The sequence below is a fragment of the Rhinichthys klamathensis genome, unplaced genomic scaffold (assembly GCF_029890125.1).
Source record: "Rhinichthys klamathensis goyatoka isolate OS25496 unplaced genomic scaffold, OSU_Roscu_1.1 h1tg000004l_1, whole genome shotgun sequence".
In the NCBI taxonomy this organism is placed as follows: domain Eukaryota; kingdom Metazoa; phylum Chordata; class Actinopteri; order Cypriniformes; family Leuciscidae; genus Rhinichthys; species Rhinichthys klamathensis.
The window spans coordinates 3,062,483-3,078,676 of NW_026606557.1; the positions used below are offsets into that span (position 1 = coordinate 3,062,483).

Genomic DNA, 16,194 nt, shown 5'->3' on the forward strand with positions numbered 1-16,194 from the left:
TCAATATCAGGACCTCGTCAGTATTTCTTTCACCCTTTTATTGATGGACAGTGTTACATTGTGTGAGAGATTATTTGCTCCAAGTGAGAATGTTAGTGTGAAATTGAACACAGTATTGTCAATGTTGTTTTCAATAAAAAAACACTTGCACAAAGCAAGCCGATCCACTTTTCCATGTTGATAAGAGCATTAAAATGAGGAAAAAATAAAGGGACAAAAAGAAATCAAGAGACATTCAGAATAGATAAAAATGTGCGATTAATTGCGAGTTAACTATGACATTAATGCGATTAATTGCGCTTAAATATTTTAATCGTTTGACAGCACACAAAAAAAAGTTTTTCTTCAATACAATTTTTTTTATGTTACACTTAAATATCACAATAGTAATATTCCTTGTTTTGTTAAATAGTTTTATTTATTAATAATAATAATTGTTATTATATTGTCATATTGATATATAAATTAAAAAAATTCTGGCAAAATAGTGCAGCTCTACAAACAAGGACAGCAAATCTGGAGCTTTAAAAAAATTAAATCAGATTTTCTCATTTTAATTTTTTTTTAGATGGTTTCTGATTGAAAATGAAATGAAGACAGCCATAAATATTAGTTTTGTTTGTAATTTTAGTCACACTGTAAAATAAACCTGTATTTTATAAAATACTCTCTTTATTTTACAGAGAAATATTACAATAGTAGTGTTCCCTGTTTTGTTTAAGATTTTTTAGTTAGTAATAATAATAATAATAATATAAATCATTTTAAAATGCAATTTTTATCAGAAAACATGCAGCTCTACTTCAGTCTCTCCTTTGTTGTAAATCTGTGGGATTGTTTTCCTCATTTCACTGTTCCCAAGGTGAAAACCCCAAGTCTGATCAACTCACAATTTGAGGCATCATTCATGTTCGCAGCACAAGATGAACTGAAGTGATTTGCTGGAATGCGTAACCTTGAGCATGAGTAACAGCGGTACTTGTGCAACAGTGATGACAGTGTGTGTGAGATCTCCACCAGAGGGCAGTCGTGCACCTCAATACCCGTACACAGGCAAGACATGCCTCTTCATTCACTTAGTGGGCATCTGGCATCATATCAGTCTAATGCTGTCGTCCAGCTGTGCATATCCAGCCAGATCTGGTCTATATCATCAACATGGACGTATAAATCGTCTTAATCTGGTTAGACACTACAGTTGTGCGTTCAGATGTACAGTGTCATTGAAAACAGTGAAATTCACATCTTTTTCTTTCACACACTCATAAAACCAGGTAGGGAGCATTTTTCACAATGCCTTCTTCACCTGTGAGCGTTCAAGACCCGGATAAAACACTGTGTGTGGAAAAATACAGCCTCTGCTTCGCTTGAACGGGAAGATCTCCTTTCCTGCTTAACAGCTACTAATACAGGGAGCTTTTACGATGAGTGTCCGCGTTAACCCCGGCTTTCCAGGGTGGAGAGAGACGAGCTTGGCTTGAGTAATTGCATGGCACGAGTCCCTCGCCAAGCCTCGGCAGGGAGGACAGGTGCCGAACAACGGGGCTTCACACCTACAGATCTGCCGCTATTGTGTGCACAGTATCAGGAGGTGAGCCACAGTCGTGGTGCCGACGGGGCAAATGAAAGTGTGGATCTGCGAGCGCTTTGAAACAGGTTTCGGGTTGAAGTTGAAGTGTGTGGAATTCCATCGGAAAGGTTGAGCCGTGGCCCGGATGTGTGTGTGTGTGGCTCGCTGGAGGATTTGGTGAGCGATGAATATTTCACCGCGTCCAGAGAGAGCAGTATCCACTTTCACAGCCTGGTCATTGACACCCGCACCCCACAAATATCACAAATCAGGGCTTCCTCCAAGCAAATTACACTACACAGCCACAGGTGGCTTTTCCAGAGGCATTAGACCTCATTAGACGAACACCTGGAAAGAGTTCACCCCGGGTCTCATTAGACTTGCCCTACCACTAAAATTAGCATGAGCATAATACAATAGACGTGGACCGTGACAAGACACAGTGCTGGTGTTGCGTTGCTGGCTTTACGTAACGCGCTGCTCGTGTGAAATCGCTGTGGGCGAATTAAACACAGGAACTTCTGGGAATAAACAAAACAGCATCATTTACATCCATTGGTAGGAACGCGTCCCTGCCCACAGTTCTGCCTCGCGTGTTTGCATGCATGCAAATGAAATGGGCTACCATGTTTGAGGATATCTCGTCATATTCATGTGTTAGCTGCATATTCAAAAGATGCGATTACAGGTTCAGTTAGAAATAATTACTTTGTGCATGTTAGAAAAGTATGAATATAGTCTGGACTTCATCATAATGTTGTCATGTCCACTTCAGAATCTCGCCAAAAGTAGTAGTTTTTTAGAAGTAGCCTAGTTTTATGAATTTGGACATACTATTTTCACATGCTGTTTTCCTATAAAGTAGAGAAATGCAATTTTCAGACGCAGCCAATCTAAAGCTGCCTATTTTCCCCACTATCTTTGACCATTAGAAAAGTATGTTCATAAAAGAAAAATGATGAGATGGGAAGAAAAACTATATTTCAATGCTTTTGTGTTCTCTCCCAATTATATAGTTGGGTAATTTGAATTTGAATCGCTGCATTCAAAAGCGCTATTAAATCGTTTGAATGCACACTCGCTTTTTTTTTTTTTGCGCAGAGCGGTAGACTATATGACACATCTTGTGGGGAAATATAAAACGAATGAAAAAATTAGGTTACTATTATTTACTGATATTTATTTTAATGTTTAACAGACTGTAGTGTGTGTTTTCACTGACGGAAGTGTTAAAATAAACACGCACATCTGTTACGAAATGGATGTTGAGCCTTGCTTATTTATTTTCTTACATATAAGCCGTGAGACAGAGGGTTAATTGGTACCATTTTGAGGGATTAAACCGCATGGTGATTTTTGTGTAGGTATATGACCCTGTATTTGAAAAATGTGTGATAGCATTAGATTCAAGGTAGTTTTTGGTTACGGAGGACGATTTTCAAACATATGTAAAGAAAAAGGATAAATTAATTTATCTTTAAATAAATTTTATAATTTTTTTTTTTTTTTTTTTTTATTATAAAAGGATAAATTTTTCTCTCTTGTAGTCACTGAACACCTTACCTTGAGGTAGGATGATATAAGTGTTGATTTCTAATGAAAGCTACCATGGATCGGATGCTATCACACATTTTCCAACACTAGAGATGTGTACCTTCATGAAAATCAAAAAGAAATTTAATCCCTCAAAATGGTACCGGTAGCCCAAATTTGGGGTCCCGTCTCATGGCCTAATATCAAAATGATTTTAATTAAGATATCCACCGCCGGTAGTTGCTCCATTACCAACTTCCACCATCACATCCCTAATTAAAATGGGAGTGATTTCGTATTGATCCTCAGGCCATGCTGTCCGGTGTAAACATAGTCAAGCAATATGGTGTATTAATATTGAGTTCAACTGATGTGTGGTCACGTGTCACAGGTCTGTAGGTGTGCGTTTACTACCAAATGTGTCCAATCTTTGTATCATGCAGTTTTGAGTCTTGGCTTTAAACAAGTGCTTCATAATGTGAAGCTGGTTTTGCTCATATGTCAGACACATCATTTATTTGTTATGAATGATCTTATCTTTGGGTTTGCAGCTTTTAAGTTCTGCTGGAAGTTTCTTAAATGTTTTAATTAAATATTTATGTATACATTACATAACATAACCACGTAGATGTTACTAGTACATGCTTATGTAATAAATACATTAGGGAGTTGAATTTCCAGCAAAACTAAGTGAATTGCATTACTCATCTCCCACTCCCATAACAATTTGTAATATGATCTGTCAGCGACATCTGACAAACAACGACTCGGTCTCATGAGGTCAGAATAAACAGTGGGATTGGTGGGTTTGAATGGGTAGATTTTTTTGACACTCGTCTATGTGAGCAGTTTGGATTTAGCTTTGCTCCACCGGCAATCCTCTTTAAAGTGATCCTGATCCTCTGATCCACTCAGACACAAGAACTACGACTGTAGCTTTCCTGTAGCTCAAACATAGAGCGTTGGCGTCATGGGTTCGATTCCCAGGGAAAGGAAGAATTGTTAAGAATGTGAATGTGTGAACATTGAAAACCAATGGATAAAAGCGTCTGCCGATAATACACGGCACGGCCTGTGACACATTTATACCCACACCTATACCTGAGAGGACTTCACATGAGCTTCAAATGTTCTGAGCTAAATTAAATGAACACAGCCTACCCTATTAATAACTGCATTTAGAGCTTAAATAGACTTGTACTTTTTGATGCTTGCCAATGGAAACTCACAGCCATAGTGCTATGTGTCCTGGGAGGTTATTTACACCCTCTCACCACTTTTCAATGCGAGTAAATGGGATTTTTTGCCTATTTTAATCGCCTGCGAGACGACAAGCACAAGTCAAACAAAGATCAACCATAGTCTGACAGACTCTATGAGCCTAGAGTGATGGGAATACAACCCAAAAGCAGCATTGAGTGTGTGTATAGAGGAAGATGAAGAAGACTGACCGAGTTTCCAGTGTGTGGGGTGTATGTCTGCATCAGACTCTTGGTGGAGTTTCTCCTGGCGGGCGGGTCGCTGTAGTCCGCTGGAGGCAGAGCCATCATGTAGTCCTCTGGGTCCTGGTGCATGAGGTTGGCCACGCTCTTACTGCGCATCGGAGGGTTTCCAACAATACTGCAACAAACAATCAAGTCCCCATCAGAACACTGATCCTATCCTTTATCCTTCTGCATTTATTAGTACTCTAACAAATAATGTATAGTTAATCCACAGATACCACTTTGGGTGGTATCAAGGGAAATCTACGGTGGCAACTGAAGAAAACATGCAAATCGAAAAAGAAAAAAACACCAGCAAATTAAGAAAACACCATTAACATAATTCGCGGGGCGACAGTGGCTCAGTGGTTCATGTAGGTTGTCTACAAACCGGAAGGTTGGTGGTTCAATCCCCGGTTCCACCTGACCAAGTGTCGAGCTGGATGGCGCCTTGTATGGCTGACACCGCCGTCGGTGTATGAATGAATGGGTGAATGTGAGGCAAATTGTAAAGCGCTTTGGTGGCCATTGGGTCTGTGAAAGCGCTATATAAATGCAGTCCATTTACCATTCCTCAAATAAAAGCCGGGGCCTTTATTTACCTAAACTGCAGAAGGTAACAGGCTTTTATTTGAAGCAGGCTTTTATTAGAGGCAGGCCTTTATTTAAAAAAAAAAAAATCAAAATCAAATTTCAGTCTGGGTTCCATATGCTCCTCAAGACAATTTCGTTTTCAATAAAGTTGTTGAAAAGACCGTTACACTAGCAGCACTAAATGATATCTGTGTTACATCTATTGTCTACTACCATCTATTGGCTGTACGTTATGATGAACTTGAATGCATATTAGGGGATGTTTACACCTGGCCACTTCATGTGTTTTCTCAGATCTGATTTATCAAAACAATTCTACTTAAATCTGCTCACAAATGCGTTTTCGCAAAACGGATATAAATCGCGCTATATGCAGATTTAATGGAGTGCACGTCACCGAAAGCAACAGATATGAGCTGCATTTGATAGATCAGCTTATTTCTAAATCAAAAGACCGCAATAAGAGAGAGCGACAACAACCCTGGTAAGATCATTTCGTTTCTTTACTTTTAATGATGAGGAGAATTGTCTGCGACTTACTTTCACTTTAATTCGCAATAGTTTGCACGTTGGCTTTATGAATAGATGCTCAGCTGCCGTGATGCGTGTTGCAGTAGCGTTGTCACATCTTGCTATAACATTACATAGCCTATAACACGCTCTCACACTTTTATTTTTTAGCGTTTTTGGGAGGAGTAAAATTTAGATACGTGGTTTCAACAATCAGATGCATTTGATTTACACTTGTGCAGTTTCGTCTGGAATCTCGTCTCAGATCTCCTCCTGAAGAAGCGGTTTGAGCGATTCGGATTTAAATGGTCTCGAATGCGCTTCGGATGGCATTTATACCTGGTCTTTTCACGATCAGATCACAGAACACGCATGAAGTGGACAGGTGTAACATCTCTTCAATGAAAGGCATTTAGGAGATTATCGACACTAGATTTCCCCCGGCCTTAATTTGAGACCGGCCTTTATTTGCCCGCGTTGATCACGCACCCGGCCACTATCAGAGGCCCGGCGTTTATTTGAATACCGGTATTTATTTGAGGAATTACGGTACTCACATACAACCAGGATGTTAAAATTTACAACGCGTTTGGTTGCGTTTTGAGTATTTTGCAGCATGTTTTCTGTATTTGGTTGCGTTGTGAGCATTTGTAGTGTGTGTTTATTTGGTTGTGTCGTGAGTGTTTGCAGCGTTTTTCCAACATGCTACCATTCATAATCAGCAACACAAAAGGCTTTTTGATCAGGCATTACAGGGACCCCTCAGGGTCCAAAAGGATAGGATTTCACTTGACATCAGAAAGCATCAAGTCTTGTGTTCTTCAAGCAAACATCAGCTGAGGTAGATGCATGATCTGACCTCACACACACACACACACACACACACACACTGTGAATAACATCAGTGGGAAAGAGCACAAAGGATTAGAAGTCTTATAAAGCACTCCTGGGTCAGTCTGGGTAAGCCTATTTCTAGTGTTTCACTCTCTGCTGACAGCATGACAGTCAGAGAGTGTGGGAAATCTGCAGCTAATTAAAATAATTGAACCAAAAATCAAAAAAATTAAATTCTGTCATTATTTACTCACCCTCATGTTGTTCCAAACCTGTAGGAACTGTCAAACAGAAAAGACGATATTTTGAACAATGTTGGTAAACAAACCTTTTCGGTTCCTATTGACTTCCATTGTATTTTTTGGGCCATTCGATGGAAGTCAATGGGAACCGAAACTGTATGTTTACCAATATTGTTCAGAATATATTCCTTTGCTTTTGGAACAACATCAGGGTGAGTAAATGACAGAATTTAAATTTTTTGGGTGGACTATGCCTTTACAGCAATATTGCATCGACTGTTCAAGTGGACAGGGCCTGAATTTCGTTTTGGAAAATGGGGGGGAATTCCCGCCTTAGGGGATTCTTATGGGCGGTATATTTTTATTTTTTATTTTTATGACTCATTGTGTTTTTGCAATGGGGTAATTTTGTTGTTAAGAGTTTACACAACACAAGGAAGCTTGATTTCAATCTTAGAATTAAATTGAAAAAAGAAGCACAAATAAATACAATATAGAATAAAGATACAAATAAAGAGAAATAAAGAGGAAAGTTTTTAGGTCTAACACTAGCATTCAGAAATACTACAGACACTGAATAAAGTAATTACATGTAAACTAACACTAGATAGTCTTTTAGTCCTGACTAAATTATATACATAGGCTATTAATATTCATTTCTTACAATTAAAGCCATCTTTTGTTGTTTTATCGACATTAACGACAGACACATGGTGTCACTTTAAGAGCTAGTGCATGGATCCATTATACTATTTTCATTATGCGTTTTTTGTTTATTTAAGACATAACCGACTGTGTTTACGAGGATACTCACTAAGACCGGAATTTTTACATAATTTAATACAAATTAAATCGCTAAAATCCACTAAAAATAACTCACAGCGAGCCGTTTATGATGCGGCCTTATGTATGTCCACGAAGAAAACCATCTTTCAGAGAGCGCGCAAGTACTGAATAGTTAAAAATCGCTTGAATGTTTAAATAGGTAAGACTTAAAAAGACGTGCAAATGATAAACTTTGGTGATGATGCAACACTGCGACGGAGAGAGAGAGAGAGAGAGAGAGAGAGAGAGAGAGAGAGAGAGAGAGAGAGAGAGAGAGAGAGACGCAGCACCGCTGAATCACTCACACTGTTTGTGAAATTGCGTCTCGCAGAAAAATGACTGATTTGATTTTATAACCTGTGTGAATTCATTTACTCATACAACCTACATGCTAAAGTGAATGAATGTTTGCGGGAATTTCCTGCATTATAAGTGAGAGACTTGTGGGAGTGATTAAAATGATGTGCAATACGCATGATGAGTGAATAAAATTATGCGCAATACGCATAGTGTGATTAAAATTATGCGCAATACGCATAATGAGTGATTAAAATTATGCGCAATACGCATAATGAGTGATTAAAATTATGCGCAATACGCATAATGAGTGATTAAAATTATGCGCAATACGCATAATGAGTGATTAAAATTATGCGCAATACGCATAATGAGTGATTAAAATTATGCGCAATACGCATAATGAGTGATTAAAATTATGCGCAATACGCATAATGAGTGATTAAAATTATGCGCAATACGCATAATGAGTGATTAAAATTATGCGCAATACGCATAGTGTGATTAAAATTATGCGCAATACGCATAATGAGTGATTAAAATTATGCGCAATACGCATAATAGGTGTGTAAAATTATGCGCAATACGCATAGTGTGTAAAATTATGCGCAATACGCATAATGAGTGATTAAAATTATGCGCAATACGCATAATGAGTGATTAAAATTATGCGCAATACGCATAATGAGTGATTTAAATTATGCGCAATACGCATAGTGTGATTAAAATTATGCGCAATACGCATAATGAGTGAATAAAATTATGCGCAATACGCATAATAAGTGTGTAAAATTATGCGCAATACGCATAGTGTGATTAAAATTATGCGCAATACGCATAGTGTGATTAAAATTATGCGCAATACGCATAATGAGTGATTAAAATTATGCGCAATACGCATAATGAGTGATTAAAATTATGCGCAATACGCATAATGAGTGATTAAAATTATGCGCAATACGCATGATGAATGATTAAAATTAAGCGCAATACGCATAGTGTGATTAAAATTATGCGCAATACGCATAATGAGTGATTAAAATTATGCGCAATACGCATAATGAGTGATTAAAATTATGCGCAATACGCATAATGAGTGATTAAAATAATGCGCAATACGCATGAGTGATTAAAATAATGCGCAATACGCATAATGAGTGATTAAAATAATGCGCAATACGCATAATGAGTGATGCGCAATACGCATAATGAGTGATTAAAATTATGCGCAATACGCATAACGAGTGATTAAAATTATGCGCAATACGCATAACGAGTGATTAAAATTACGCGCAATACGCATAATGAGTGATTAAAATAATGCGCAATACGCATAATGAGTAATTAAAATTATGCGCAATACGCATAATGAGTGATTAAAATAATGCGCAATACGCATAATGAGTGATTAAAATAATGCGCAATACGCATAATGAGTGATTAAAATTATGCGCAATACGCATAATGAGTGATTAAAATTATGCGCAATACGCATAATGAGTGATTCAAATTATGCGCAATACGCATAATGAGTGATTAAAATAATGCGCAATACGCATAATGAGTGATTAAAATAATGCGCAATACGCATAATGAGTGATTAAAATTATGCGCAATACGCATAATGAGTGATTAAAATTATGCGCAATACGCATAATGTGTGATTAAAATTATGCGCAATCCCGCGCCGAAATTCGAGCCCTAAATGAATATGGGGAGTGTTCAGGAAACCTGTTTGAAAACACACACCCTTTTTTTTTTTTTTTTTCAAGCTTCTTTCCCGCCTTTTGTTGATCCATGCAATACAGAAAGAATCTAACATCTGAGGATGTGGTTTTTGAGATAATTGCTGTAAAAGTCTTAAAATAGGGCTTGACTGCTGTGGAGCTTGTGTTTCCTCCTCTTCCGAGGCGCAGCGATCAGTATCAGAGCTAATCAGGACAACAAAGAACCATGTTAGTGTGTGTGTGTGTGTGTGGTATCTGATTACCTGTTATTTACTGCTGGCTCTGTGAATGCACGACAGTAAGATGATGGAAACCAGCCCCGCCTGTAAAAACACACACAGACAGACGGCATAAATCACTAACATGGAAAAAAAGAGTGGATGCTTTTATCGGTTATACATGTTATAAATGTCCACACTGTGTTTACTGAACACAGTGTGGAAAATGTTGGCACATAAAACACTGAGAGAAGCGTTTTTAAAGCAATTTGAACATGGAGAGTTGTATTGGATTCTCAGAAAGGAAGTCCAAGTGTAGGGCCGACATGTGAACGTGTGGCGGTGTGAGGTCATCAAATGCACATAGCCTGTCATTACTTCAAACACAATGGCAGTGTTTGTCTTGGTGTGAGTGTTCTCCACAGGACTTTATGTGCTTATAATCTGAGGGAATGTAAATATAGATAGGAAACTCAATGACTAGAATGGGCTCCACCCCTGAAAGGCACGGGGAAAGACAAATAGCAGCTTGTATGTAAACTCTGAACATGCAGCTTTAAAAACACTCCTCTCTGATCAAAGCGTACCAGCAGAGAATCTGAAAAAAGCATTCGTGTTTTATGTTTTATATTATATCTGATACATCAGGCTTTCGTGGCTCATATAGTGTGATGTAGTGAAACACCTCACTCTTATTCAGAGGCCTAAACTGAGCAGAAATATGCAATTTGGTGCAGTTGCTGATATGTATATGCCAAAAAGTAAGATAAAAGCTTGTAAGCTTGTGATGTAAATCATCAATGAGAATGAGTATATCACAGTATAGCAGATCCTTATATAAAATGCATATAAATATCAGTTGTCACTCTATCTCTCAAACTTAGTGAGATGATTTATAAATGCTTAGTTTTATGATCAAAGCGCTGTAGTTTTAAAACATATAATGCAATGGAATACAATGATGATCGAGAGATGGACGGATAAACGTTCCTCAAAAGCCCGAAGGATCATATTTGATACATTTCAACGTGATTTTTAAGTCTATTTTATAAAAAAATCAGTAACGATTTCACAGCGGAAATACGCGTGAACCACGACCTAAAGAGGAATGCATTTACAATTACACTAAAAGGTATTTTACGTGCTAAAAACATATAAACTATAAATCAGATGATTTATTGTGTGAAACAGGTTTTCCAGCAAAGTAAAAAAATAAAATAAAAAAAATGATCCGAGAAGCATTTTAAGCTCTATTAAGAGAACTGTATTGGCTGGTTTTGTAGTAAATCATCTCTGTGGTGATTCTTTAAAGGTCCGAAGAACATGTAATCTAACGTCAAAAACGCCCCAGACACTTGAATCCAGCGCAGCAAAGAACCACAAATAACCTTCATTTCAGGTAGAAAAAAAGACTAGTTGAACATATCGTATCTTTAAGCACTTTTAGGTTCCATCCGACATGTCTATTTCAATAGGACATCTGAATAAATAAGCTAAATAACCTACAGATTAATACAAGAGCATAGGAACGCCATTCACAGCAGGTCAGGGGATTTAAAGTCGGTCAGTAATTGCTGTAAAGTTTATGGCTAAAGGTGGTGAATTTATTACAAAAGCAAAGCGTCAATGGCGGCAGTGACGGGCCTTTGAAGACCCCATGAAATCAAAAGTGGAGTTTTGTGGCTTTAGTTACGGCCCTATGAAATCCGTTTTATTTTTTCCCAAATCCTGTTTTTTCCGTTTTCATTTGTTTTGATTTTTTTGGACTCCATTTTAATGGCTAAATCAAGCATGTCTAATTAATTGAATTCATAAAAACAACCATTTTTTTCTATTAAATGTTCCCCCACCCCCACCATTTTTTATTAAAAAAATCAAAGTTTTTATTTTTTCCGGCAATCAAATGAAGGCATAAAACATTCATTTAAATTGATCTTTTAATCATATGAAATTAAACAATTTTTTTTTGTCAAACAAAGTGCACAACAGAACTTTACTGCTTTAAAATTAAAACGTGGAAGAAAAATTGTGATTATTCCTTCAAAAACAAAAGTTTTAATAATAATTTATTATTATTAGTGTTAGTATTATTATTACATTGAGACGTGGCTATATTCTACAGTACAAAAGTCATAATGTCTTCAGGTTAAACCAAACTTTTATTTTGACAGGTTGCCGTTTTGCAGTTTAACATTCAGACACTAGTGTATATCGCAATTTGATTCAAGTGTACTGACCTGCTTATTATTTATGGATAAATATTTAACAAATTCCATGAAATTCCGTGTTATACAGAAATCAATGGGCCCTACTTTTGTCTACATCTGCTAGTTTTAAGGTCATCTACATGCTAATGTTGACTAAACTCTCTGTCAGGAGATGCTAAATTGTCATATTGCTTACAAAACCACAAATCCCAGGCCCAATCTCTCCACTTCTTCCCTCGTGTAAAGCATCTATCTATCTATCTATCTATCTATCTATCTATCTATCTATCTATCTATCTATCTATCTATCTATCTATCTATCTATCTATCTATCTATCTATCTATCTATCTATCTATCTATCTATCTATCTATCTATCTATCCATCCATCCATCCATCCATCCATCCATCCATCCATCCATCCATCCATCCATCCATCCATCCATCCATCCATCCATCCATCCATCCATCCATCCATCCATCCATCCATCCATCCATCCATCCATCCATCCATCCATCCATCCATCCATCCATCCATCCATCCATGGCTGGGTGTGCTTATCTGTGGACTTTAATTCAACAGACCCGAGGAGCCTGTGAAGGAGCCGCGATGCAGTGATCTGTAGACATGAGCTGGAAAGTTTCACCAGTGATTGTAAGCCCATTTCCTGCTGGGCATTTAAGAACACGAACGGACATTTTAATTGACCTGGCAAACGTATTATTAATAAGAACCGTCAATCAGTCTGACGTTTTCTTTAAATAGAAGCACTCAGTCACTTTGTCTGAACTGGTGCTTTAAAACGCCTCATATAGCAAATGGTGCTTGCGTGTAATTTGGCACATATTAATGGGTTGCTAGGTGACAAGTCTGACTTCGTCAATCGCTCCCTATAGGGTTCATTCATACAAGTTTGCAGAACACCACCAACATATATAAACAACTAAGTGAGTCACGGATTACTGCAAAGACTGAGTGAATGACGGAATTATTCCTTTAACGGTGAAGCTTCCCAGTTATCGGCTAATAACATTAGCAAAACAAAAAGTGAAATGCCTAACAGAAATTTGGTCGGACAAACATGTATCAGAACAACTGTCCAAAACACATGAAAAAGGGTTTTTAACCGAGCGTCTCAAAGAGATGGGCTCTGGAACAGTGCCGAGAGAAGGCTTAAAAACATTAATGTTTGGGATTTACTCCACAAGACTGGAAATTCAGGAGATGAAGGTGCACTCTGACCAATGAGAGGACAGTTTACTCGCGGACGTAAGATGTTGCCTTGTGAAAGCGAACCGAAACCAAGAAGAAAATGCAACATTGCAAATAGATTTAATCCCCGTTTCAGAATAAAGCAAACGATCTACCGGTCAGAAATTGCAGAGAGACCGAATGCAAAGATATAAAGGAGGGATTTCATTGGAAAATCACTTTGCGAAGTTTGAATTGTATTTGCACCACTTTGTCTTCATCCTGAAAGTTTATTAGCTCCATTCCAACCTCATCTTCTCACTTGACTCTGGTGGCGAAGACATTGGCGGCTCTGAACGCGTTCTTCTGTCTGTTTCGCCATCTGGTAGCATTCTCTCAAACCAACAATATCAGTTTTTGGCAGGACTGCTGGCGTGTTCGGATCGTTTTCTCTGCCATAAGTGTGTTCCTCTGATTACGTCTCCTCCACCTGCTGAAAGTCCGCAGGTCCGTGGGGAGATTGAGTTCTGCATCTCAGATAAGCTGCCGGCCCGTCTGCTCTCTCTAACAGGGTTTCACGTGGCACTGATTGACACACAAACGAACTGGTTTTCTTCTTCACAGCTGGTTTGCAGACTGCCACCACAGCTGTGTACACACACGGTCTCTCCAGCTCCTGAGCCACTTCTGCACATCTCAGCTGGATGAAGCCAAGCTTCACCTCCACATCGTTCTTAAAAACACATAGTTCGTAAGGGCTGGGCAATTAATACAATTTTGTCTTCCAACAATTATGGAAACAATATTATTTGTATATAACATACAGGGCTTGAAATTAACTTTTTTTTGCTTTGTTTTTTTTCAAAGTTACTGGCTTCTCAGCATTTTCAGTGGCCACAATTTTGACATCGAAACCATGGGGGCAAAATATTATAGATACAGTGTTTCCCCTACCATTGTTTTAGGGGGGCGGCCCGCCACACACATACACACACACACTGAAGCACGTGTGACGCTTGCGCTGTTTTTTGGCCTATATGAAGACACAAATGCATGAACTTCCTCTCCAGGCTCTCGATCCACTCCGAAAGTCACTTCGTGATCATTTCACCGCTTCATTTGAGAAAAACTATCATTATGACATAAACACACAGAAACTCAAAAGGTCTTCACGGCAACCCGTCAAAATAAAAGTTCGGTTTAACTTGACAGAAATATATTACCGTTGAACAGTAGAACTTAGATATGTCCCAATGTAATAATACTAACACTAATCCAAATAAATTATCATCAAAATTCAGTTTTTTTTAAGGGATAATCCATGTTTTAATTTTAACAGTAAAGCTCATTGTGCAGCACGTTATTTGACAAAAAGTTTATTTAATTTCAAATGATTAAAATTGATGATAAATGATAAAATTTGTGTTTTATGTCTTCATTTTATTACCAGAAAAAACACAACACAGAGTTAGTGAAATTTATTTTCATATATTTTTTTAAATGTTGTATAAGTTTAATGATTCATAATACATTATTTCAATTAATTAGACAAGCTTTTTGATAGCTAAAAAATTTACACCACGTATCCGTCACACGCCCGCTACGCAACACTAGCAGTTTCACAGCCCCCCCCCCCCCCCCCCCTTTGAAAGAAAATCCTAGGGGAAACACTGAGATATTTCTAATATTCTCTCATAATTTGAGCTATTATCTCAAAACCTGCAGACACTTTAACTGACAAATGGATCCATTATTCTGTTACACATGCGTTTTCTTTCTCAACTCTTTACGCTCACTTAAAACAACTGACTGTGTTTACGTGAATACTCGCCACCACCGGCATTTGGACATGATTTTGTGTTTATTTGACTGTTTAAGCGCAATAAGCAGCGGAAAAAGTGCTAGTACTGAGAGGCGGCTTCATGTGCCGCACTTTGGGTGTGAGCACAAAATCTGTGGGAATGAGTAAAATTATGCGCAATCCCACACACAAATTCAAGCCTTTTAACAGCAGGAATATTCATTCGGAGCAAATGAAACGAGCGAGTGAGTGAGGAGGTTTGTGTGTAGCTCGCTGTCGGAGAGATGAGAGAGACAGAAAGTGGAAGTATTTCAGATATTGGAAGCGTTTCAGATATTTTTGTATCGATATCTATCGAAAATCGAGATTTCTGACAGCACTACATTGCACTTAGCTTATTATGCCTTTTTAAAAGACTACAATTGAAAAATGTTTATATTATTTATAAAATTAAACCCGTAAAAGTGGCTTGAAAATTTTTTTTTATTTAAAAAAATGTAAATAAAACTCCACAGGAATTGAATTCATGCAGTTCACAGATCGTTAACACGGCCGGTCCATGTGGTAATTATGCCGGGCAGGAAATCCAAACGTTCGCCTTTCATTCATCGACATCAAACATGGCTTATTTTATGCATGCAAGTAGACACTTTACATGGCCGTGTTTACTTTACAATGTTAGAAATGTTACATATTATATTCTTTCTCAGCCCTGAAACTCAAAACATTTTTCAATGCCACCCCCCAGTATGTATTTAGGTAGTTAAATTAATATCATAAACGTGGGACTAGTCGACTGATGTCTTAAATTAACTACTACTAGTTGGGATATATACAGTACTGTGCAAAAGTCTTAGGCACGCTAATATTTTCACCAAAAAAAGGTATTAAGTCAGTTATTTATATATTTTGCTGCAGTGTGTCAGTAGGAAATATCAGTTTACATTTCCATACATTCCTTTTGCCATTAAAGAAGCTTCCTGAAAAACTATGCTTGAGTGTATCTAGGAAAAAAGCTGTTTAAACGCAAACGGTGGCGCACCATATATCATTCTGATTTAGTTCATAGAAGTTAACTGAGAAATAACATCTATTTATGACATTATTTTTGAAAGCATCCTCACTTTACAGCATTCAGATATACAAAAATATCACTGGATT

The 16,194-nt window shown here is 37.6% G+C and overlaps 1 protein-coding gene across 1 annotated transcript in view; it reads right to left on the reverse strand.

Moving 5' to 3' along the window:
- Nucleotides 1-16,194, reverse strand: part of baiap2l1b (BAR/IMD domain containing adaptor protein 2 like 1b) — a 78,856-nt gene that overhangs the window by 6,314 nt on the left and 56,348 nt on the right. Inside the window, exons 11-12 of the mRNA XM_056251539.1 lie at nt 9,880-9,939; nt 4,555-4,723 (exon numbers count right to left, since the gene is read on the reverse strand). Of these exons, the coding sequence (XP_056107514.1) occupies nt 4,555-4,723; nt 9,880-9,939 (229 nt within the window). The remainder of the gene's footprint in view (nt 1-4,554; nt 4,724-9,879; nt 9,940-16,194) is intronic.